The 27,466-nt window shown below is 34.4% G+C and overlaps 1 protein-coding gene and 2 long non-coding RNA genes across 3 annotated transcripts; 2 read left to right on the top strand and 1 right to left on the bottom strand.

The window, feature by feature from the left end:
• Positions 1-1,587: 1,587 nt before the first annotated feature.
• LOC133297950 (WEB family protein At5g55860) lies at positions 1,588-7,851 on the bottom strand. Its single transcript, XM_061497184.1, has 3 exons — positions 7,653-7,851; positions 6,260-6,481; positions 1,588-3,629 (listed from the first exon to the last, which is right to left on the bottom strand). Exons 2-3 carry the CDS (start codon positions 6,440-6,442, stop codon positions 1,839-1,841), a joined length of 1,974 nt encoding a protein of 657 aa, XP_061353168.1. The 5' UTR covers positions 6,443-6,481; positions 7,653-7,851; the 3' UTR covers positions 1,588-1,838.
• A 2,204-nt stretch (positions 7,852-10,055) lies between these two features.
• Positions 10,056-11,130, top strand: LOC133297941 (uncharacterized). The gene is made up of 3 exons (XR_009749699.1): positions 10,056-10,249; positions 10,351-10,438; positions 10,872-11,130. It is a non-coding gene; the product is annotated as an uncharacterized LOC133297941 (long non-coding RNA).
• Positions 11,131-15,683: 4,553 nt separating this feature from the next.
• On the top strand, positions 15,684-17,302 carry LOC133297942 (uncharacterized). The gene is made up of 3 exons (XR_009749700.1): positions 15,684-15,884; positions 16,606-16,696; positions 17,129-17,302. It is a non-coding gene; the product is annotated as an uncharacterized LOC133297942 (long non-coding RNA).
• The last annotated feature ends 10,164 nt before the right edge of the window (positions 17,303-27,466 follow it).

The following is a 27,466-nucleotide window of genomic DNA, read 5'->3' as shown; positions in this document are numbered from 1 at the left end:
GAGAAAGAAAAAAAAGAAAGTAAAAGCTTGCATACCATAAAGCTTCGTACATGCAATGCTTTCAACTATTCATTGATTTAAAAAGCCTTATAATCAAGGGTTAGCCGGTTAGGTCATACATATATATATATATATATATATATATATATATATATATAGGGGTTTGTTTTTCTCATGTTGCATGAGAAAACAAATCCTTCCTACACATACCATAAAAAGGTGTGCCACTCATTTTTTTATTTTTTTAAATAGGTGGGTCCCACATTTAACGTATCTATGACATGAGATTTGAATTCTCCTACAACATAAGATTTACTTTTCCTATATATATATATATATATATATATATATATATATATATATATATATATTTTTTTTTTTTTTTTTTTTGACCGAACACATTATATTTTGGAAAAAAATATATCGTAATTGGTTAAAGTAAATTAAGCTTATTAAGATTCTAGTTATTTATACTTTTACTTATTCAAAGTAGAAAAAATTAATTTTAAAGAAAAAATACTGTGTTATCATTTTTTTTTTTTTTTTGGAGTTACCCAACCCTAATTATCTCTTTGAGACGAGTTGGCTCCCTCCGGTATCCCCACGAGCTTCGACTCTTTGAGCCGTCTATGAGACTAATCCGGAGTGCGGGGGAACAGTGATGGCTAAAGGATACTGTGTTATCATTAAATAGAAAATTAATATAATTTGTAATTAATTCAATTTAAAAATTTTATATTAGAATATGTAATAATATTTAATATATTTATAACTTATTCATTAAATAAATAATAAGTACAGTAAAAAATAAAAAATAAATATAATTGTAAAATAAAAAATTAATATACAATTTAAAGATATATAATGCGTATGAATTGAAGACGTCATATTTTTTTTAGAGTAAACTACCTTTTGAGTCCTCAACAAAAATCACGGAACCCATTTTAATATCTTAGAAAAAAAATCAACTTATTATCCTTTTGAAATTCAAAGAAGACCTACGTTAGTCTCTCAAAAAGACTAAAATAGGTCTATTTTAAATTTTAGAAGGATTACGAGTCAATTTTTTTTTCCTATAGGATTAAATTGAACTCAGTAATATTTATTGAGAACCCAAAATATACTTTACTCTATTTTTTACATACTAATTTGATAATTAATATGTTATAAATTCTGTATAGTTTTTAATTAAATTTTATATTTTTATTAATTTATATGGTGTATTTTAAATTTTCAATAAATTTATTTAAATTAAATATCATCACCTAATCTTAATATAAATCTAATAATAAAAATTAGATAATATTAATAAAATTAATAATAAAGTAAATTCTTCATCAGCATTATAATTTATAAAACACTAATATATTTTTTCATCAAAACAAAACTGGTATTTTTTTTCGTCATTAAATAATATACTCAAATGCTAACGATTTTTAATTACTTTTAAAAGAAAATTATGGGATATCATTCCCTAAAATAAAATATGGAGCTTGTGAACCTCCACGTGAGGGGGTGAAGATTAAGAGTCCACATTAGACTTTGCTTCAAATTAAAACATAGAAACATTTCTACATAGAGGTCCCATGAAAGAGTTGAAACTACCAGACATTGAAACCTCAGTATCAACAGAAAAATACCAATAGATTTTGATATTACTACCTGAGTTCCATTTACATGATGCATCCCCGAATTTGTCACCAAACTATAAACACTACACAATCCTTTCCTTCAAACAGACACTACTATGACAAAATCTGATCAAATTTCTCAGCTACACAAACCAAATGTTTTCTCTCACATTCAAGAGCTGCACAAACTAGTACAAATTTCAAACTTCATACAGGATTTTCACCAGGAAGATAAGAAGGAGATCCACCCTCAATCTGGTTTTTCTTCCTGTGGAAGATACCACTAATATTAGGCAACAGAACTTTCTTTGAAACTGAAACCTTCTCTTTTTCTAACTTCCTCACCTCCACTGTTGAATGAGTAAGAGGAGGATTCTGCTTTTGAATTCTATAGTGCTGAGGAGATGATTCTAATGACACCTGTGTTTCAGCTAATATCCGCGATGCAGCTTCAGCTGCCTTCTTCTGCTCGCGCTCTCGCCACCTTCGAAGCTCACTCTCCACTGCCCTCTTTGCTGCTTCAGCCATCTCAGCCTTTTTCAATGCCTCCTGTGTTGCAGTCTTCATATCCTCGATCTCCTTCTGAGTAGTCTCTAACCTTTTGAGAGCCTCATTTTCACTAGCCTTCACTGCTTCAACCTGTGCCTTCGCAGCAGCCACTTTCATGTCAGTTAGTTTATCAGACTCCTCAACTTTCCGACTTAGCGACTCAAACTCCTCCTTTGAGATTGCAATTTTAGCACCATGTTCAGACGTCGATGCACGTGCAGCCGTAGTCCTTTCAGTTAACACGGTAATCTGGTCAAGAGCGCTTGCCTCAGCTGCTTTTGCTGCCTCTGCTTCTTCCAGTGCTACTTGGAGCTTTTTCTCAGCATCTTCTAATGCAAGCATGGTAACTTCAGCTTCCTTCTTCAATTCTGCTGTCTTGTTCTCCATGTCTTCTGCTTCCCGCCGTGCATTTTCAGCTTCAGATGTCAGCTGGCTCAGCGTCAAGATCATTTCCTCAGATGCACCTCTAACTTTAAATTCTTCTGCCAAACAAGCTTCAAGTTCAGACTTACTTTTGCGGAGCTTGACATGCAGATTCCCAACAATGGATTCAGTTTCAGATTCTTTCTCCTTCAATTCAGAATGTTCTCTCTTTACATTCTCTAGTTCCACCTTCAGAGTTTCCACCAAGCTTCTAAGAGAGCTTTCTTCATCTGCAACTTTCTGCAGTGACTCCTTAGCATCATCAAGCTCAAAAGTGACACTTTTCACAACGTCCAAGTCTGACGTCCTTTTATTTTCCAATTCCTTTTGCAGAACCCCAATTTCATTCACTGTCTCAGCTAGCTGCACTTCAAGATTTTTGGTGAGCTCAGGATTGAATTCCTTCTTTAAAGCGAGCAAGTTTTTTTCGGATTGTTCAAGGGTAGCTTTATATGATTGTCTTAGAACATCTTTATCAGCTAATATCATTGCTTGCTGTTGCTGTGATTCAATAGATGCAAGCTTTGCTTGCTCAATTGACTCCTTTACAGCTGAAATTTCTTTAGACAGCTCAGATGCTCTTTCTGTGTTTTCCTTCATTGCATCTTCAGCTTCAGTTGCTTGGTTGAAAGCAGACAGTCTTGCATCCAAGGATGAATCACGCTCCTGACGAATCTTCCTCAGCTCTTGCTTTGCAGCATCCAGTTCTGTTATGACAGACGCATAACTCTTAACTGCAGATTCTAACTCTTCTTTCCAAGCACCATTTGTTACATCAAGGACGTCATACTTTTCTCCTGTAAGTTGTTTAGCCTGACTCTTGGCAGCTTCTGTTGCCTTGATTGCTAACTCCCTTGATTCACTAATAACTTTTAGCTTTTGCGTCAGATCATCAACTGTCCTTTGGGCCCTTTCAAGCTCCACAAGGGCTTGAGCCTTGGTAGTTTCAGCATTCTTTACTTGCTCCTTTAACTTGTTCAGTTCTTTTTGGGCTACATGAAGTTGTGTCTCCTTGGCCAAAACTCTCTAGTAAAAGAATAAACTTGTAAATTTCAAAATGAAAAAGACAAAATACATTTAAAGCTAACTTTGAAAGAAGGAAAGTAAAATAATAACCAGATAACCTAGTTTAGTGGTTAGAAGTTAGAACAACTTCTGTAATAAGAACAGCTTAAGTTTTGTCGTGTCCAATCAAACTGATACAGCTCGGGATTCTTTAGGGATTAAAACTTGCAGAACAGAAAGGAAGAATTAAAGGAAAATGATAAAACAAAAATATGTTTTATTGATGAGAAAAACCAATGAGCATACAAGAGACACTTCTCTTGCCAAGGGACAATATCTTTCTCACTGAGCACTCTCAGTCATACAACGAATCTGTCAAAAACATGACTATCACGAGGGATTGTCTCCCTTATATACATGTTCTGTGCCTCCCTGTTTCCCTTGAAAATCACAAACTATGTAACTACCTCCTAAATGCTCTGACCCTCCTAATTAATATCTGTTACTAACCTAACAGTTGCTTGGGTATATTTTCCCAAGTCCCATATAAGTCGTAACACCGATTCCTATGGTAATTGATTATCAAACATGGCGGATATAGTTTTAGTGTTTTACAAAATGTTGGATGGAAGATGCAATGTTGTCCACTGAAACTTGTACCAGTCCCTTCACATGCATAAGAATTCCCTCTTAAATGATGGACAATGCATCATCTTTTACTCAGATCTTTAAAATAAACTGAACAAAAACAAAGTATACCAACGTGGCTTTAATATCTTTCAACCAAGAACATTGACGAGACACCCCTGAAATCTTGGTCCTGTTTGGATACTGTTTCTACAATAGTTTTTTGATTTTCAGAACAAAAAAATAAAAAATAAAAACGCGTTTGATAAGACCTGTTTTGTAAAAAAAAATTAAAATTGTAACTTTTTAAAAAAAAAAAAAATCAAATTTAAAGAACATGTCTGAGTTGTTTTTGTTGTGTTTTGACTTTTAACTTTCAAAACAAAAAAAAACTATTCTACAAAACAGTTTGAAGAACAAAAAAACCAGAACACAATCAAACAGATCCCTTGTTTCTGATTCTCAAAACCTATATAATAAATGCACACAATTTTGTACACAGCACAGACCTTTTTAGGAACCTGATTTATCCTCCATGCCATTCACAACTCCAAAATAGTCAAATTCAGAATGATCATTGTTTAAATAAAAGCTAAAAAATCTTGAAAAAGCTATCAGAAGAGTCAAAGTAACTAAAACTAAAAAGTTATTGCTAACAAGACGAGATTTGCAAGATGTATAACAACACAAAAATCATATGTACTATCATACAGAACAAACGGTTCAATTTGTAAAAAGACGCACAAGGTGTTCTCTCTCTCTCTCTCTCTCTCTCTCTCTCTCTCTCTCTGTATATATACAGGGGCAAGATCTTTTGACACTAAATCCTAACTGTTGATTTCTGCCAATCTGACGGTTATAATTTATTGGGAATGAATAATTAATTAAAAAATATGACCCAATAAATTATAGCCGTCAGATTGGCGGAAATCAACGGTTAGGATTTGGTATCAAACTTTTTAATTTGACACTGGTGTCAAAGTATCCTTTGTCATATATATTATAACCGTCAGATTGGCGGAAATCAACGGTTAGGATTTGGTGTCAAACTTTTTAATTTGACACCATGTCAAACTTTTTAATTTGACACTGGTGTCAAATTAAAAAGTTTGACACCAAATCCTAACCGTTGATTTCCGCCAATCTGACGGTTATAATTTATTGGGTCACACTTTTTAATTAATTATTCATTCGCAATAAATTATAACTGTCAAAGTGATTAAATGTGATTAAAAGTAGAAATTCAATATAGAAAGATAGATACAAAGGTAGTAAAAGTGATTAAAAGGGGAAATTCAATATGATTTATTAAATGCATAAGGATGACACGATGGGGAATATTGAGAAGGTTCATGCTAATGGGCTGCAGCATAACTGAATGTTGATGTGGCAGTAAGAAGAAGGGGACAGGAATGGTTTGAGGAGTGACAATCTATACATAAGGGTAAGAAAAAGAGATTTAGCCATGAATTGAGGAAAGTTTTGGGGCCTTTAGGCAGGGAGGTTTGTAGACCTTTGAAGTCTGTTCTATCATTTCTATTTCTGTTTTTGATCGAGTTTCTCCATAGATAGTGAGAAAGTGGGAGGTATACACTTGCATACAGAACCTTCTGGAACTGATACCATATCTGTATCAGTACAGAGAAAACCTCGGGATTTATTTGATAAAAAACTGTCTGCATTTTCTAGTCCTATTATAAGCAGAAGAAGTTTAACATTGTTATCAGAGTAAGACAGCCTCCTTGCAAAATGGGAAGAAACTCAAGGCAATATAATAGTGTAAAGCTTTTATTAAGTAAACTAGGTAACTATCTACTCCAAAGCATACTATTAATCCTTCATAGAGTTAAAGTATTTCTTATTAAAGGGTTAAATAGAGTAACTTGAAAATCATGCAAGGATTACACTAAAGTTACCCTGCCATTAAATTTACAGGATACACTATGCAACTCTCAGATATAGTTTTGCAACACCACAAGGGATATGTAGTTGAGAAAACCTACAAATACAAAAATGACAATTACCTCAGCAGAATAAGGTTTTGCCTTCTTAAGGATAGGTTTTTCACCAGACCCAGAGAAAGCACCTTCACCAAATAGAGAGACAGCATCTTTAACAGACTGAAAAGGTGGGCTGGTGTCAATCTCTCCAACCTCTGGTTTTGGATTAGGAGAGTCAGTGGCACTTTGCCGGATCTTAGCTACCATTGTGTGTTGTATCTAAATTTTATGGACTTCGAAGCCAACCTGTTATTAACAATGTGTTATAAGAAAGAAAAAAAATAAAAGTATTCTCATCATAAACCAGTAAACTATACATATCAAACTCAAAACAATCTCATATTTCAGAAATCTCTTTTCAAAGATACAGGAAGAACATTACAAAGTAAGTTCAAGAAACAAAAATCCAGATACCAAATACCCTTTCACATTGACTTTGTGGTGGACAGAGAATCATTCTCCCCACGAAGGGCATAAAACTGATTGCTGTGCAGTGTCAATAAAGATATGATATGACCCTAAAATCAGTAATACTAATGGCCCTTGGGTCCATTGACACAGTAAGATTCTCTCTCAAAGTACTTTTAACCTATCAATAGCTTAATATGTATTTAATTTCCCATGACTCCAGAATATCTTCCATCAAGTAAAGAACCTTTAAAAACAACATATTCCTCCCAAAACTTCTATCCACACAACACCACCATCAATGTATAAACCCACCAAAGAATTAATTATACAGCAGCTCTAATCATGCATATTAAGAGTCCATTTACAGAACCCATTCTTTAAAATGAATAGAAAAGTTCAGGAGCTTTCTGCTGAGCAAATAGGTCTCAAACACAAAATCCAAAAATTGCAGGCAATTCAAATTTGGCATGTAAATATAGTACCAAGTCACTTGAAATTCCACTCTCTATTTTGATGCCAAAGGCTTTTCAGTTCAAACTTCAAAGTACTATATTCAGAACAAAAAGAACACCAATTAATTAAAAAAATAAATATTCAAAAATGTTGAATTTTAATTTTTTTTTTAATTTGAAAATAATTTTTTTGACACTCACAAGTCACAAACCACACGGCAGAGTGAAGAACACTGCAAATTGGAAGTCCCTCAGCGTGAAAAACATGTCGGTCAAAACGACCCGAAAACGACAGAAAAAAAAAAAAAACATCACCGAAACCGCTAACAGCGCTAGAATTGAAACGACAACCAACAAAGCAAAACGAAAGCAAAAAGGTAAAAGAACGACAACAAGAAAAGAACCTGAAAGTAGCTTGTTTACACAATCCAACAGAAACCCACCAAAGAAAACCCAAAATACTCCAAAACCCAGAATCGCAAAACCGATTAAGTTTTCAGCTTTCACCGAATCCACAAGAAAATTCGTCCAAAAACAAAACAACAAAAACTCACCTTCCGAGGCCCCTCTCCACAAAGCTGATTCTTGAAAAATTCTCAAGATACTAGGAAAATCCCTGGTATTGAATCTCTAGAGAGAGAGTGTGTGTGTTTGATTTAGTGAGAGAAAGTGATGGGTGGGTTTGAAAATCATAAAGCTGTTCAAGACAAAATTTTTTGTATCAGGAACAAGTCAGGTCCTGAGAGATGAGAGCGCAAAATCCCCTGCATCCGTTTCTATTTTAAAATCCCCTGTTCTTGCTCCATAGTGTTTTACTCTATGAACTTTGGTGCATTCTATTTTAATGAAATGACGTTCATGTCCTTAGTATACAATGCTTATGAACAGTAATTGGAGGGGCGTAGAGGGGAAAATTTTTTGGAACAAGAGTGGGTTTGCCACGTCATCAGTGGCACCATTCAAGAAAACACTTGCGGGTGACGACGACCATAAACAAGAAAATGAAAAAGACGTTAGACAACAAAAAGGTAAGTCCCATTTTCTCACCAATAATTGCGAAAGAAACAAATGTTAGCAAATGAAAACTAGAAGAAAATGAATTAACCTCTTCCAAAGTAAATAAAATAAAATAAAATTCTTACATACATTAGTTTTAGAAATTTATTTTCTCTGTGACATGTGATACTTTAATAAACTATATTATTTACAAAGATAATATTAAAACTGTAATCTCACATAATCTAATGTGGCAAATTATTGATTGAAGAGATATCGAGGAGGACCATTAATATTTTAATTGTTTTGCGAAAGTAGACAAAATGAGCATTGGCGAGTTGTTAAATTTTTCTTTATTAAAACCTTGTATTCTTTTGGATTTGGGGTTATTTGGAGGCCGAAAGCTTCACATGATGGCATGTATAATTGTATATACAATTCATGCATCGCTTTATGATATTTGACAGTACTATCGTGGGGTTTGGATAGGGTCCGATTGACCTACAATTGGATTTTAGGTGACACTGGATCTATTGTTATTTGCAGTTCCATTATTATTATTGTATTTTTCCCCCACCTCGTTATCATGAGAGGCGGATGTCCTAAAAAATAATAAATATTATATCATAAAAATTTATATTAAGGAATAAAAATTGTAATATATATATATATATATATATATATATATAGGAAAAAGTGTTTATCATTTTAAATGACATAAAGTTATGTCATCTTAAGAGAGAGATGGACCCAAAATAATATTTTTTTATTTAAAATTTAAATTAAAAAAATCCACTCACTTTCTTCCCATGATTTCAATTTCTTGTATCTATTTCTGTCTTAAAATGACATAACTTATATCATTTAAAATGATAAATACTTTTACATATACATATATATATATATATATATATATATTTGAAGGATCATGATCATTTTACACCAGTGTAAGTTACACTTTCAATCTTGACCATTAATCTCACTTATATCTAAGGGCTCTAATTTTTTAGTAATGTTAGCCATTGGATATAAGTGGATCAATGCTCAAGATTGAGTATAAGACTTCTAATTCTTACACTGGTATAAGAATATCCTGCCCTATATTTGAATGATGTATTGTACAAGTGTACTTATGCTTCATTGTAAATGCTAAATTATGTAGATATATAACAAAGGGAAATTATAATATCTCTCATCATGAGATGTAATTAATTGCATGTAATTAGGTAATTAATCTTGTATTAGTGGGTTAAATTAGGTAAAATATCTAATTAAATGACTTAGAGTCACTTTTGCGGTGAAAAGTATAGTAAGTGAAAATTATGAGATAAAAATGTGTGTAGACAAAAGTACCCAAAATATAAAAGTAAAGGTAAAAATATTCCTAGAAAAATATTCCAGACCGTTGGGTAAAGTTTGAAAGAGAATGGAGTTAACTAGATAGATGAACTTATACTCGGTTAAGATAGCTTAACTTATGATAAGTGAAAAAAGACACAATCCAATCTCATTTCTTCTTCTTCTTCCAGCGACACACACCGTGAAGGAGAGGGTGAGAAGCCATGGTTGTCAGCTCCAAACCATAACTCATCCATTTCTTACTCAAATCCTTCAATTCCAAAGCCTAAACCACTTCAAATTTTTCCCTCGTCCTTAATCCTAGCTTATTTTTGAGTGGGAGCCATTGTGGAGTGAGATATTCTTGGTGGGAGGGGTGAAAATTTGGAGATAGTGGAGCTAGAGGTGAAGTTTTGGTTCCTTGAGCTTGGTGCCTCTTCCTTACACCTTTGGGGTTGTATTTGTGGTAAGAATTCCAACTCTTGTTGTCATTTTGGAAGATACGTGCATTATGGTTTTGTTTTAGGTAAATGCATGAATAATGAGGTATGTTAGAGAGATTGAAGTTAAATTCCTTTGTAAAAGTTGTTAGAAATGATATATAAACGGTAGAAACGGACTTAGATTGTCGTTTGTTTGTTGCTCAATATATTGAAAAAATTCATGTTTGGACATGTGTAGTTTCTTGTATTGTTAAGCCATGGTTTGGTTGGATATTATTGTGTCCATGTGATGGCTAGGATTGAGGCAATTGGATCATTCTTGAGTGACCAACTATTGAAGGAAGCTATAGAGCTTGATTAGCTCATTTGGATAGGTAAGTTAATGCCAAGTTATGGTGTGGAATTGTTGTTTTGTTGATGAATATGTTGATATTCATTAACTTGTATTGATTGATTGTGTGACACCTTGGATTAGGTGTGTATTTTGCAAAGTTGTAGCTTGAATTCAGAGTTTGATTAGTCGCAAACTTGTTGGTGAACAAAGGTTGAATTGGAGCATTAAGGTAAGCCTTCGGACCTTGGGTGTAAATCCTTTTATTGTTCCACCAAGCTTTGAATGGGTAGTGGTTGTTGATAGTGTATGTAAATGCAATAAAGTAGTTTAATGCTTTGTTAGACGTATGTGTATGCTTTGGGTGTAGCATAGGATGATGTTTCTCTATGTTTGTATGTTGCATGACGATGCGTAAATCATACTTGGTAGATTCTCTGATCAGTAGGACTATTTGCATCTGAGTATCCTTAGGACAGCAAGAGCTCGAGGGATGTCTCCAGGAGATATTTTACACACTGCATGGATATGTATTTACTGCATTATTACTGTTGTTGCTATTATACTATGAAGTGAACTATGGGGTGGAGAGATGCTCCAAGGACCCCTGATTTACTGAGATGTATTCGTATATCTCACCCCGTGTTGTGGGGACCACCTTTCAGGTACAGATGTTGCAGGAGCCTCTAGTGAAAAATGGCCATATTTGGACTAGATGGTCTTATATTGATAGCCTGTTATTTTGGATTGCATCTCATTTAGGATTGTAGATGTATATGTCATTTACATTGGCACATGTATATGTATATTTTGAGGCCACATGATGTATTTTGGGGGACTTAGTGCATGATCTTTGGGGTGGTGAATACCTTCTTGTATATGGCTAATAGCTTTGATCATGTTCATTTTGTAGCTCAGTCCTTTGTTATGTATATGAAATTTGGAAGAACATTGATGTAATTAAGACTTTGATGTATTGATGAATATATAGTTATGTTATTGTTTTGAATTGCATGATGAATTGGTAAAGTGTTTATGGGATGTAGGTGCCACATGGTGTGTGACCATAGTTGGCCTTTTCTTGTCAATTAGGTGTGATAACCCTTGAAGAATGAAATGGGAATGAAGTTTCCCCAAGAAACTCTCCAAAAATAGGGGAGACCAAGTTTGTCCCAGGTGTAGGGTGCTCAAGCGGTGATTTGGGCACTCAAGCACGCTATATGTGTGAAATATAGTGAAATCCACTGCCTCTTGGCGCTTAAGCGCCTAGTAGGGATCTCAAGCGTGCTAGTGCGCGCCTAAGCGCATTGAAAAACCTGAAGATGGCAAAATTTGCTGTCGTTGGGCGCTCGAGCGCCCAGTTGAGCACTCGAGCGCGCATTCCGAAAACAACATGAACATAGTTTAATAAAATGGACATAACTCGAGCTACAGATCTCCGACTTGAGCGCGGTTTGAACCCACGCGAAGCTAACAAAGAGATCTATAACAAAGTATGAGATGAGAACTATTAAGGAATTATATGATTTCTAATTTAATAAAAAGTGAAGAGAGTTTAGTATTAAACTTGAACAAAATAAGAGTATGATGTTAAGCTTAAGTTTCATTTATTCCGCAATGTCCTACAATTATTGTCACACGATTGGTTATTTTAAATTCGGGTTATTAAAAAGGAAAATAAGTAAGTTTTAAAAAAGAAAAAGAAAAATCTATCCAGATTTTTAATTGAACCAATGTGTTTGTAACTGCGCATAATATCATAATGTATTGTTAACAAACCGGTTCTAGAACGGGGTGTTACATAAATCATATTCTTATGTTACATGAGATTAGTTTCTTATGTTATACTTACATCAAATAACATGTCATTCCTTTTTCTTTTTTAAATTGGCGGGTCCCACTTTATTTGTGTCAGTAGAATATAGAACTTCTCACCTACTGCATGAGAAAAGTAATCCCCTATAACGAATTAAACGTCATCCTTGCTTGTCATCAACAATGGCAAATTTTTTTTAAAATATTGTTACTTTAATAAAAAAAAATTACAAAAATATAATAGTTTGAAATTAATTTACGGATTTATGCATTCAGTTGCGAAACTAATTAAATGTTATTCTCGCACAGGCGTAATCTGTGCAAAGTCGCGCCCCACTTAGGTGCAACTTGTCCGATAATAACATGTGGCACAAAAAAGTCAATAGTTTGACCATAAAACTTCGGAAGGCTATAATTTTAGACTCATGTATTCGAAGTAGGTATTTTTTTTGTTTCATATAACTTTTCGAGATATAAGTAATGACATCTTATTGAAGAGGATTCGGTCAAAAAAATCAACAATATCATAATTAATTATTATAATTTTTCAATTTTTTAACTATTATTTTAAATTAAACATTTCATATATTTTATGTAATAATTAATATTAGAATTTTAATATAAATTAATTTAACAAATAAAAATTAATTAAAAAATTCAAATAAATATTTTTAAACTTTAATTATATAAATGAAATTAACATATCAACTCAAATAGCTTGCCACTCATACAAAATCAACTTAAAAAAATTAATTTATCAACTTAAATTATACTTAATTCTATCACTGTCCGATGGCCCGCGATAATCTTATCCTCGGGCATGAATTGATGTACCCTCAATAAAACAACATCCAGTGTGCCTGCATGTTCAATGGCTTAAATCGATTAAACAACTTAAATTGATAACTATATAGCTAGAGCTAGTGCAAGTAAAAATGAAAAAACGATGTTGCGCTCTTTAGATAAGAATTAAATATGCAAACCAAACATTGTTGAAACTTAACAGCACAACATACAATGGTCATTTATAAAGAATGATGATTTATAAAGAATAATGATTTCACGTGTAATTTTCAAAAAGTTATATAGAATAAAAAAATATGTGATTTAGATATTTGAGTCAAAAAATTTGGCCTTCTGAAAATTTACAGTAAAATATCTCAAATTCAAAAGAAAAATTAGAATTTTTTTTGACCAAATTTCCTTCAATGAGATGTTATTACGTAAATATCGAAAAATTGTGTAAAATAAAAAAACCCTATTTCAGACACTGAGTCAAAAATTATGACCTTTCAAAATTTTACGATCAAACTATTGATCTTTTTGTGCCATGTGTCATCACAGATGAGTTGCGCCTGTATGAGACACGACTTTATACAGGTTGCACCCGTGTGAGGTGCAACTTGTTGTGTTTTTGTGGAAAGAAATTAAATGCAATAGATCTACAAATTGATTTCCAACTAGTCATGTTTTTGTAAATTTTTATTAAAATAACAATATTTTTAATTTTTTTCCCCCATCAACTACCATAGTTAGAAGAGTCAGTGTTTTAAAACCTCACTCTGCCCCCCGGATTGACCCGCGTCAACCCTGACCCCTTCCCTCTGAGAGTTGGGGTCACAAGTTGGACGCTATATGCACATCGACCCCTCCGATCCTCAAAATCCGGCTGGGTTTCAGTGACTCCCGGGTCAGAGGAGTCAAAGGGGTCACTGCATGTTTTTTTTTTTTTTTTTAAATTCCATGAAACAACATCGTTTTATTAAAAAATAAAAATAAAAATAAAAATACTTACAAACCTAAATCTAATCGTTCTCTTCTCTCCTACTGACTTAAACGTCTTCAATCTTCACCTCGCTGCCGTGAATATTTTAGAAAAGGTAAAAATTTTACCCATTCAAATGAAATCCTTACGGTCGTCGATGGAAAACAAAAACTCATTCTTACTTCCTTTAAATTTTCCTTTGTCAGAGACCTTCTCAAAAGAAACAGAACCGGGTCAGCATAGTGACTCCATTAGAATATGACTTTTGTACTTTGGCATCTTCATACTTTAATTAGGTTGTGTAATATTAACTTGTGGTTGTAATTAGTGAATTATGTTAACTATATTTTGAATCTTTGATGATTGGTGGTTTGTTTTTTAATATTTTCATATAGGATATATATATTTATATTTTTTTAATATATAAAACCGGATCAGCGTAGTGATCCCGTGACCTCCCGGTTGAATCCATAACCCCATGACTCTTAACCTCGATCGAGCTGATAACCGAAATTTTTAAACACCGAGAAGAGTTACACTCTTTCTACCATTAAAAAAAAAAATTACACTCCCGCGAGGTTGTAAGATTGGGAAAAGTTTAATATGCTCCAGACCCACCACTTATTCAGTGGTCCCTTTTCCATAAATAAAAAATTTTCTTCCATTTCTACCCTTTTCTTTTTGATTTTTCCCCCTTCGTCTCTTTTTTTTTTCTATTTTGAAAAAGGACCACCATAATCCAAGCTCACTAAATATCTTCTCGTAAGATTGACGCAACAATGGTGATGAGATGATGACGACCTCATGATCGTAGTGGTGTTGATGAAGGAAATTAAGCCACCTTTGCATTAGAAGTCAAAATATGTACATGTACATGTGCATGTTATTGTCCATGTTACTGTTATTATACATGTATGAAAATTTTGGTTGAATGCATGTACGAAAATTTTGGTTAAACGCATGCATGCGTTTAGTAAATAGTGAAATTTTATCTATAAATACAACTTTCATCTATCAATTCTAAAAATCTCGTTCTTAATGAAAATAATTTAAATGAGATGTAATCATTAAAAATAAGTTATAATTTGTTTCATTTAGTGAAATGTTTGTGATCTTTTTCTCCCAAATGAAAGAGCTAGAGCTTTCATGATGGGAGAGAATCAAGGTGGGAAAGCTTGGCAGAGCCCTATACACTTGAATTGGTACAGATTCATTAGGGCCATAATGGAGTTTTCCTTATCAGTAATATGGTTGGTCTACATTGGAAAATTTAATCCTTAATGCAGTTCATAGTAGCCCAACCTAGACCAGGTTACCCCTGTCATGTATTGGGTTATAGGTTATGGTATGGTCTTTGACAATATTGCATTCCATCATTGATATTGGCCCATCTTCAAATTAGTAGTGGAAGAAGCTGACTCAAGGTGACCATTATTCAACCCCAATGGAAACATAGTTTGCAACCTATCTATTCTATTTATTCTGTGCGTATGACATATAATAACCCTTACTAGTAATAGTGGATTTAATATCGAAGAATAATTAGAAGTAAAAGAAATAAAGTCACCTTTGGTGAAAAATGAGTCAAAATGACAGTTAAAGAGTAAAAATGCGGGTAAATAAAGTTACCCGAAAGTAAAAGTAAAATTATAAATATGAGCATAAAAATATTCTAGTCCATTAGGTAAAGTTTGGTAATGAATGGAGGTGTGTAGATAGATAAATCTTTACCCAGTTAAAATAAGTTAACTTTAAAAAAAAACCGTAACCCCTTTAAATGTCTCTTTCCTACGCGTTTTCCTTCGTTCTTTTCCGTCGTTCAGTGGCTGCTCTCACTTGGAAAGGGGCTTAGGGTTTTGCTTTGGTTTTCTTTGATTTCTCTTGCAATATCCAACCAAATCTCATAACCCACTACATGAAATCTATGGTAAACTACCCAATGAAGCTATTCCAACCATCAATGTGAGCTATTGTTGAGTGTGTGAAGAGTTATTCTCCTTTCCCTAATTCGTACACTATTCATCAAGGAGGCAAAAGGAAGCTTTTGAAGGAGATTCTCTTGATGGAAGTCTTCTAGGTCTTGAATAAGTGATTAGAGGTAATTAAACTCTAATCCTATGATTATTTTATTGTGAAAATGGTGTTAAAAAGCATGGGCATGGTTGGGTAGAAAATAAAGTAGTATAAACTTGAAGGTGATGATGGCTTGGTTGTGTATAGGAAGTGTAGTGAAAAAAAAAAAAAGCAAGCATGTTGCATGTGTAAATAAAAGAAAAAAAAAACCCCTTGTGTTTGGTCCCTTGTTGTTCGGCCATGAGAGGGTTTATAGAGGATGATGTGCAAAATTGTTAGTTATGTATTTGGAAGGTGAGGTGTTGTAAAGAGTAGAAAAAATGATGAATTAGCAAAGATGTAAGTTGGAAAAAAAATCCTACAAATACTTGCTCTATGCTTCGAACTATAGGATGTTTAGGGGTATATATTTGTTACATTTTATTTTAATAAAATGTGTTGCATTTTAATATACCAATGGATGAGCTAAGAAGTGAAATGCTTTGACAAATGGTTGAAAAATACCTTGAGTCCCTAAGGGTATGCCCGCGACTTTTAAAGAAAAATAGCATGATTTATGTGGAAAATTCTTAAGTAAATGCTTGATTAAATTAAAGAACGCCAACGGGTGTATAGAGGTCTAGACTTGTGTATTGGCATAGAATTGGCAAAAATATAAAGAAAGGAAAATAAGCGATAAAATGTATGCTTATGAAATAATCATGGTATAGCATCATTTTATTGATGCATTGTAAATTATTCTCTAGGTGTGCCTAGGGATTGAGAAGGATCGGAAATATCTTGAAGCGATAAAAGTAACTTGTTCCACAAGTAAGCGTATTGGTAAAGCTTCAAGAGGTAAGCTCTATGTTTAAGGAGTCTTTTCCTGCTTGAGTGCTCCACCATGGTTAGTGAACTATGGTTGGACTGTATGACTGTGATTTAGATGCTTTGTATAGATGCATTCATATAGAGTTATTTGATAACATGATATGTTTTGCTCTGATATGACTTCTGTAATATGATTTCTGTAACAATCTCTGGCCATTGATTGTATAGTACCCGGACGTCCGCTTTGGGGTCCTCCCTCGGGACTGATGGTGTACGCCTCTGATATGTCTGGTTCCGCTTTGGGGTCCTCCCTCGGGAACACGTGCGTTGATTTCCGCTTGGGGTCCTCCCTTGGGAATGACGGCGCACATCTCTGATATGATATGGATATATGCTCTGTTCTGTTATGATATCTGTTATATGTTGTATTCATATACTTTGTATCTGACTTTCATGCAGGAGTGAGCCAGGGGTATGGAGAATTCTCTATAAACCTGGAGCTTATTGAGATTTGTAATCTCACCCCTCTTTGGGGACACATTTTCAGGTGCCCAGATTCCCGGTGAGTCCTCACTAGGCAGGGACACGACACGTGGCTGAGGCAGTTGACAGATCGGATTTTGAGTGGCTGTAGGCGACTACCTTTTTGGAGTGTTTGATGTATTTTAGTATTTTCGCTTTTGATGGATCATGATATTGATCCTTTATTTTGTATATGGCCTGTATATGTTTTGTACACGTCTGTCGCTTTGATGCATGTACATTTGGGTATTCAGGCACGTTATGTGATGAGGTAGTATTCAGATATGTTTACGTGTTGGATTGCATGCGGTTAGATATAGTGGCACTGAGCCAAGTTATGCATGCGCCCATGGATGGGCATTTGATTATATTTGTATAAACTGTTTATCAGGAAATGCTTCTGTGTGGGATTGAAAAATCCCCAGTTGTCCGATTTATAGAGGAAACTCTGCCCGATTTTCGTTTACGACGAATGAGAATTTAAAAAGAAAAAGAAAAAGTTAGCTCGTATTTTCAGAAGTTAAGTCTTCCGCTGTTTTCTGTTTTATCATATGTATGTTAATTGAACCGGCTCGAGACGGGGATGTTACATGACAAGTCTTGAAGACGTATTCAAATATTGTTTTTACTAACTTTAGGAAAATATTTTAAAAGTTTCATAAGACAAATAAGTAAAAACCTATTATTTATTTTATGAAACGAATATTATCATGTTTGTTAGTAAAAAAGTACATAATGATGATTCTATTTTATGCCTTAATTATTTCATAAAACTAAGGATCATCATTTCTTCTCACAGTTGGGATTGGTGATTCCACACTTTATGTAATAAGATTTAATTCCACACTTTATGCCTAAATTAATTTACTCTCGCTAACATACTTTCATTTATTTTCTAGAATGACAATTATTAGTTTTCATTAAATGTATCTTTTTATAATTTTTTTTATTTTTAAAATACCTTTCATGTATGCAATTGATATTAAATATTTGTGTAAAATTTTAAAAATAATAATTATGTAAATATGTAATTAAATTATGACTTATATTATTTTAAAACTGTTAGCGCTCAATTTGTGCAGTCTATTTTTTTTTTTAAATCCTTTCCACCCACTTTCTAATCTAAACTTTAAATCAAAACTCACACGTCTACTTATAATGGGATACCATAGTGAAAGCGACTTCTATCAAATCCAAAAGAAAATGTACTGTTGATCCTCATTAAATATTGTGAAAGAAAAAATATATCTATCATTTCACTCTTAATGTCTCGGTTGAAAAGAATTGAGATCTCACATATTCTCTTTTTCCTTTTTTTTGCGATGTTTCCCACTGGCTCACTGCACAAAGCATTTGTCACACAGTATGGCACACATGACAGGAACTGTACCTTGCAGTTGCAGATAACTTTTACCTCCACTCCACTGCTCTACAGTAAGTCTACATCCACATTCCACATTTTCATCGCACTGAAACCCACGCTTTTCTACCTGTAATTATGGAATAATTTGTTAAACGGTGGTAGAGTAAAATCTGTATTTTTGATTATGGTAATATGAATAAAGGCAATATTACTTTTATGCAATAAGAATTTTTTTTATCTTATGTCCATATATTGATACTTGTGTCAATTAATTTTTTTTTTCTATTGGGCCCCACTTTAAATTGAGTGTGTAGGAGATAACAAAATTTTTATGTGACATGAGACTACAATTACCCTATGAATAAAACACAAAATTGCATGCAATCACAAAAAATCAAGATGTAAAATGTAGCGCATAAAATTTTTAAAAAATCAAACTCAAGCCCATTATTCAATAATGTGTCCTTAAAATAATTTTGCTCTCGAACGGTATTTAAGGTTCGTGGACAAATACTTCCTAAGATAGAATAAGTTACCTCTGTTTCAACGGTGATATTACTAAAAGATACAGCACTGGCGGACACAACAAATGCTGACTAATCGTAGACAAAGGCAATATGTGGGGATTAAGTTTGGCAGAGTTTTGAAAAGGAGTCAGAAAATCTTAGTTATTATTGTTTACAGGCCACTGATATTTATAGAGATGAATGATCGCATGACGAAAAAGCATGACTGTTCAGAAATGAATAGGTGCGACTGTTCGCTTGCAAAGAGGCACGACTCTTTGCAAGTGAAAAGACGCGACTATTCACAAGCGAAGAAACGCGACTATTTGAAACGAAAAAACACGACTCTTCCAACTTTTTATTTATAACATATTCATACAACATAATTTGTATGCGAACAACTTAATTTATAATTTATAATTCGATTTTCATAGTCTAAATATAATTGGTTTTACTCTTTTCCTGGCTTTCGATTCATTTGATGTAAAATGAGGAAGTTTTGTTGAGTGATTCAACTCCCAAAGATTTTAGATGCGGAGAGGGTTGTTTCGTTTAAGTTGGGGAAGATGTGCAATTTGTGTATGGGTAAATGTGCATTTGTTATGTGGTGCATTGCGAATTGCGCGCTTGTATATCTTGAAGTCTGGCATTTAATAGTTTTTTCTTCTCAAGCTAAGCATGCGAAAACAGTGAACGATAACGGAACGATTGGTAGAAGAAAAAATTTTGAATTCCCGAAAAATTGACATTGGTAATTTTATTTATTCATATTTGGTATAAGGATTGTTAAAATTTTTCCAATAAAATCAGATTCCGAGAAAAAAAAAATTGTGAAGCTTTTTGAAACAAAATGCTATCCAAAAATGCCATGAGGAGGGTGATATTCTTGGATTTCCATGATATGAAAAAATTCAACACAATTTTTTGGTAACATTCCTAAGTGACTGAGCTCTTGTAGAAAACTCTTCATCCACACTACTTTAGTTGCAGCAATGTACTCGACCTCAGTAGTTGATAGAGCGACACACTTCTGGAGTTTGGGCTGCCAAGCGATTGTTCTCCTTGCAAAGGTAGTCAGGTAACCTGTGGTTGACTTCCTCCAGTCATCATTTCCACCAAGATCGATATCCGAGTAAGTTCTAACTTGGGTTTTCCTCTTTCAAAGCACAAACACATGTTAATTTTGCCTTTGAGATATCTAAATATCCATCTAATGGTGTCCTAATGCTCTCTATTCCGGTTCGATAGAAACCATCTTACTAGGCCAACTGCATAAGTAAGGTCGGACCTTGTGCATATCATGGTAAACATGAGGCTCCCTATAGCTAATTGATATGAGACATTTGACATCTCGTCTCTTTCTTCATTACTGGTTGAACTTTGCTTGAGACCTAGCTTAAAGTGTCCAACTAGAGGAGTACTTACCGTCTTGGATTAACCTATGTTGAATCTCTTTAGGATTTTCTCTATGTACTTCTCTTGAGATATCCAAAGCAGCTTCTTTGGGCAATCTCAAACAATCTTCATCCCAAGTATCTGTCTTGTTGGGCCGAAATCTTTCATAGTAAACGACTTGTTCAAGGCTTTCTTGAAGGCATTAACCTTCCTCATATCTTTTCCTATTATCAGCATGTCATCTATATAAAGCAAAAGAATGATGAAGTCGGCATTGTCATGCCTCTTGATAATCACACAATGGTCCGCTTGAGTTTTCCTAAAGTTGTGTTGAGTCATAAAGGACTTAAATTTTTTGTACCATTTCTTAGTGTAATGCCCCGTTTGCAGCCGATTAATTAACATTCATATGATAATATTCGCAACATACTTTATAAACTAAATACGGAAGCTAACTGGTTAACTTTTTCTTTTTCCTTTTGTATTGCAAACTTTACACATCATTAGTCAAACTAAAATGGATGGCATTTCGTATGTATTTTGGACCTCTTGGATATTATCCATCATTAAACTTTTACCTGATTAACATGTCAAATACACCTTAAGCCAAACACAACATTGATAAACATAGTTCCCAGCTATCCATGGCTAAGGCTATCTAATGATCACACTGTCTCAAAATAATGTCCATGATGCTACTTATATAATTACATCAAATAAACAAAAGAGATGCAATTAAATAAGTAATATAGACATGAGCATGCATCACTAACAACATATATAGACTATCCTCAACTCCGTTACTTGAAATGGTAATCCCCATAACACGGGGTGAGATAATATAATTACCTCAGTAAGCTAGGGACCCTTGGAAGGCTCCTCCACCACTAATGTAACACCCCGTGTGTACCTGGTGTATTAAACATATAAATGGTAATAAGCGCAGCTCAATAAATGCGGAAGTTAAATTTTTTCAATTATGAAACTTATCATATTAACCAAGTGGATTTACTTATTCTTTTTCAAAAAATGTCTGTATGTAAATTGCAATAAATAACTACACTGAATAACCTCATAGCATAATTAAGTATCAAGTCATGGAACTACAACTCATAGACCAGACAAATCCTGATACAATAGTACAACTCAAGTCTAAAATAAACATAGCTTATACCAATGTGGCATGGACAACCCCCTCTCACCAAATAAACAACATAGTCAACTAATGTCTCAAATACAATAGCCATATAGAAATAACGAGGCAGAAACATATCCAAACACGATAATATATAAGCATGCATAATATCAGCTCAACTCCGGCCTACTGCCTCTAGAGGTCTCAGCCTCAGGAACACCTATACCTGAAAATGTGCCCCACACGGGGTGAGATCTCAAAAAAGAAACCTCGGTAAGATAAGGGGTCTTCAAGGATCTCTCCACCCTAAGTTCACTTACATGTGCAATATAAGTTCAAAAATGATAACAATTGTAAAATGAAAAAAATCTGTGCAATGCATCATATGTCCATGTCATGTGTGTATGCACCCTATTGGCCAGAGAATAAAAGGTAGGGATTATGTATTTCTACAACCCACAGTACAAGGAGTCCACCATGTACTTCACACATGGGTTTACCATCTTGCATGTGGCCTGACATGCTCAGGGGTTACCGTCTCGTGTGAATACCCCACATACATATACATATGGCAAATGCACTAAAAACATAATCCAGCTCAACAATATACCTATATCCAACATTCATCATATAAACATAGACATTTTCATAAAAACACATCATGCATATAACCACCCCTCCATGAGGTATGGTGGAACTATCCATGGGTAAAACCGAGGACACAAAAGCTTACCTATATCAATAAAGTCCTATAATACCAACTCAGTATCAACGTGGTCACCAACAACCAAACAATCCAGCGAGTCATAATCTGGTTTAATGGAAAACACATCATCAATAATCATATCTTACAATTTCATGTCAACTTGAACATGATTTCTTTTTCGTTTAGCATACTGCAGGCTTGTCCCAAGGCCCCCAAAAATTACAACTTCAATATTAATTGCAACTCTTCATCAAAAACTCTCATATTTTACTATGTTAAACTAGACATCCTAAGCATTCCAACGACATATTTTATGTCTCAATCAGAGTTGTATAACTCCGGTTATGTTTTACGCAAAGTGACTGCTGCAAACAAAATTTCCAACAACCAAAAAGCGACTTCAAATTAACACTTTGATAAAACCACTTATCCAATGGCTACAAAATTTTACAGAGTTGTAGCCCTATGTCTTAACTTCACATAGGTCCAAATGAAACTCAATTTGGAGCTATATAGCTCAAGATTTCATGTTTTTAGTAAAATAGATTCGTTGTTGTCCAGACCAAAATATCGGATATTGCCGAATGAATATCGGGATATCGATATCCGGATATCATATCGGAATATCGATATCCGGATATCATATCGAGATATCGATATCTGAATATTGGTTTTCTAATATCGAGATATTTTGCGACAGTTTTTCAAAAACTCATTTTTCTTGATTTATTATATAAATATTCCATTTTTAACACTTCCAGACATCCAAGCATGCATTTTTAAACACATTTAAGATAATGGTCAACTTGGTTATTTATTTTCTTCATTTAACATACCAAGACTCAATCTTTTACATAAAAAACCCAAGAACAAATGTTGAAGCATATACCCAAGCTTCCAAAACAGAGAAAATGGTTGATCTTGGAGCTCTCTACACCACCCTACAGTTCTGGAACCAAAAGTCCACGAATTTGCTTCACAAGCTAGGTCATTTCCTTCACAAAATGGCTTCTTTAAGCATCAAATGCAAGAAAAATGACTTTCACTCCACTAACTAAGGAAGTCATCCCCCAACCTTCACCAAACAGAGACTACAACTCAGAAATAAGGTGTCTTTCTACCTTCCTAAGCTTGTCCACACTCATCAATGATGTTTTGGTGAAGAAATCAAGAGAAAAGATGATCACTTGGAGGATTTCTTTAAGAGAGAAGGTGGTATCAAGGTGGAGAACACACATAGGCAGCAACTGAAAGTCACGTAGGAGTATGCAAAATGGCCTAGGGTTTAGTGCCCTTTTTATTTATAGCTGTGTTAACTAAAATCATCGATATTAGTTCTAATAACTTTGCTAATCATTTTTCTACCAAACTTAATATTATGAACCTAGACATTTTTTTATAAATTTTCATATTTTTAGGAGTAAATACCCTTTTTAGTCCCTGACAATATCCACGAAGCCCTTTTCAGTCCCTAGCAATAAAAAAGGGACAAATTGGTCCCTGAAATAACAGAAAGAGGCCACGTTCATCCTTTCGTTAACTCCCACCTAATGGCCCAACTAACGGTGCACAGTTGGCACGTTAGTTTGCTGACGCGGCTTGGATGTGGGACACCGTAGAAGACGAGACGACGACGTTTTGGTCCCTGTCAAAACCACGAGGGCCATTTTGGTCCCTGTCAAAATGCACGAGGACGTTTTTAGTCCCTGACAAAAAGCACGGGGCCCTTATTGGTCCCTAACCAGAGAAAAATAGGCACATGACTTCATTGCTTTTCTATGTAGTCCAATTTTGCAAAACAGAAGTGCATTACATCAGAAACAGGAGTGCAATCCAATTTTGCAAAACATAAACATGACATTAAATTGGATTTGTATGCAGTCCAATTTTTTAAACCAGAAGACATGGATGTACAAGAACTACAACTACGTATATTAGTTAAAAAACATCAAAAATGGTAAACTTAAACATTCATCAACCCTGTGAAACATAATAGCTGGAACATGATTTGAGTATCATTATATTTGAAGACATGGATGTACAGTAGTGCATTACAAAATAAAGTCAACTGCTAGGAATTAAAAGAAAGGCCTCTAATACAATATGGCCAGAATTTACAAAAAAAAACATTGACATAATAAGGCCTTCAAATACATAATAGCCAGAATTTTCAAAAAAAGTCAGTCACATAATAATAAACCCTTCTCAGTTGGCTCATGCACTACTCCCAGGTCATATACAGCAGCATGTCATTTTCTTGAGGCAGGCCTTGGTGGCCTAAAACCAGGTGTGCTCATGAAGGCCAATAATCTGCTTCGTGTGCCACTGGTTGCTGCATTCATTATTTCATTACTCAACAACTCATTTGCCTGTTGTGGATTTGATGGAGGTGGGCTGCTTCCTCTCAAGTTGCCTTCATGTGGCTGAGAACTACCAACTGCTGCAGTCCAGTCAACTGCCATGCATTGCAATTATCAACAATCATTTACCTGGCTTCTTCTCTGATTTTTCTCTGTATTTAAATATCAACAATCATGCAATTATCTTTTATAGAAAAATAAATAGTATAATTGTAACGCTACACTACTGAAGATATTGTTCGTAAATGGTATAACGCTCTGTCTTATACAGACTAAGAGAATTAAAGCAGTTCATTGTATTCTAGGGATCATAAAAGCTGTTTGCAAGAGCCAAGAATCCCTTTTAACAAAGTGGGAAGCTTAATTAGCATTGAAAAAGAAATGAATAATCGTTAATAAGGTCGAAACTTCAGTTAGAAACACAAACTTCATTGAAATAAAATGCCAAGAAAGAGCATTTTACTTTGTGATGAAATTTAGTTTAATTACTTTGTGATGAACAAATGGATTGCACTCCTGTTTATGATGTAATGCACTTCTGTTTTGCAAAATTGGACCGCATAGAAAAGCAATGAAGTCATGTGCCTATTTTTCTCTGGTTAGGGACCAATAAGGGCCCCGTACTTTTTGTCAGGGACTAAAAACGTCCTCGTGCATTTTGACAGGGACCAAAGCATCGTCGTCTCGTCTTTCACGGTGTCCCACATCCAAGCCGCGTCAGCAAACTAACGTGCCAACTGTGCACCGTTAGTTGGGCCATTAGGTGGGAGTTAACGGAAGGATGAAGTGGCCTCTTTTTGTTATTTCAGGGACCAATTTGTCCCTTTTTTATTGCTAGGGACTGAAAAGGGCTTCATGGATATTTCCAGGGACTAAAAAAGGTATTTACTCTATTTTTATTATATTTTTCGAAGAACTTTGCCGGTACGCATTTTATACGTAGCCGATATTAGTTCTGACATCTCCGCTCATTTTTCTTACTCCAAACTTGATATCCTTGACCTATATTTTTTTTAGGAATATTTATATTTTTATTATAATTTTTCGGAATATTTCACCGGTACGCATTTATAGCGGGAAGCAAAATCGATATCTGCACTTTTCATCCAAAAAGCGACTTTAAGCATGATTCAACTTTCTAAATAATTATCTTACTATAATTATGCATATTCTTGATTAAATCTATGCTCCGGCATCGATAATGTTATTTTATTAATTATTTAGCGGTGCAAGTTCTTACACCTAAGCTCACTTTTGGTATAACCACAGTATAAAATCCATGCATGCATCAAAATATGTATATTAATGCAATGTATATTAATGCAGTTTGCAGATAATAAATGCTACTGACCAAAGAATAAAACATGTATGGATTACGCAAGGTAACTCATCTTGCAATATACCCGTACAAGGTAACTTATCCTGTACTACGCATAAGGTAACTCCTCTTATGCTTCACACACAAGGTAACTCCTTTTGTGTGGCACACAAACATATATACATATACATACACCATATAACAGTTCATATCCACATACCATATGAAAGAACCTCTCTCCCTTGGAGTTTGGTGGAACAAATGAGGAATTAACCCCAAGAATCGAAAGCTTACCTGACAAGCAATGTCCTCCAACAGATCTCGTGTCCACAAAGTCACAATCATGATTTCTCACAAGGTCACAACCTAGTTCCAAGATGTGAAGACAATTAGTACATAACTAATCTATCACATTCAATTTTGAATACTACATATGCAAGACACCTACACTTGATTTTGAGTCCAATTTATCAAAGTGTTCTAAATGGTGATTTCATAATTTTTTATTTTACGGGAACCAATCCCAAGCATGTTTAATAAAGGAACTCACCTACAAATCACCCTTCAACTACTCATATCATTTTTTTTTGAATTTGACATATAGGCAAAAAAAACATGATTTTCTATAGTGAGCAAAACAGTGATTTCTTTTTTGTCTTTCATCAAGAAGCAATCCTAAGCATATTTAACAAAGGAAGTTATATCCAAATCACTCTCTAATTATCCATACCATCAAATCCCAATTTATACAACCCTGAATCATGATATTCTCAAAAAATCCCACAATGGGGCTTAGGGTATCTTACCTAGGCTCCAATGTAGGCAATAATGAAGGGTTCCCAAGCTTCTAGCACCAAGGTTTCCTCCCTTCCAAGCCAAGTCTGAAATGGAAGCTATGGGGGTCATTCTTTCTCTCTCTAAAAACCCATTCACAAAAGGAAAGGCTAAGGAAAAGAGGTGAGGATAGAGATTTAAGGGGGTTCTCTCCTGATTCTAGAGGATTTTGATGATCCACAATGAGATGGGATGAAGAATAGTACTTCTTCGGTTGAGAGGAAGTCAGTCGCGAGAGAGGATGAGAGGAATTGCAATGTTTTGGATACTTTTAGTGAGCTCACTAACTAAGTGTGTATAAACTTCTCTATCCCGCTAATTTAACTCTCTTTCAAACTTGACATATTGGTTCACACCTTCTTACACATAATATGTTGTGCAACACAACATGTATGGCCACATTTCAGAAAAGCTGACACATAACATGCTATGCAGCATAGTGAGTTTGACACGTGTCAAACACGTAACACGCCAAACTGACACATAACATGTTATGCAGCATAGCAAGTTTGACATGCTGTCTGCCACGTAATCTCGCTGCATTGTGCAGCGACTTACGTGGCCATGAAACTGTTGCCACGTGTCCACATCTAACTCGCTAGGTGTTGTAGCAAGTTGGATGACGTGGCATTTAAATTTTTTTTTGATCCGTGATATT

The sequence above is a fragment of the Gastrolobium bilobum genome, unplaced genomic scaffold (assembly GCF_033153095.1).
Source record: "Gastrolobium bilobum isolate Gb01-03AN ecotype WA unplaced genomic scaffold, APGP_CSIRO_Gbil_v1 utg6197, whole genome shotgun sequence".
Taxonomy (NCBI): domain Eukaryota; kingdom Viridiplantae; phylum Streptophyta; class Magnoliopsida; order Fabales; family Fabaceae; genus Gastrolobium; species Gastrolobium bilobum.
Note: the sequence above shows the minus strand (reverse complement) of the source record. Positions and strands in the feature narration are given on the sequence as shown.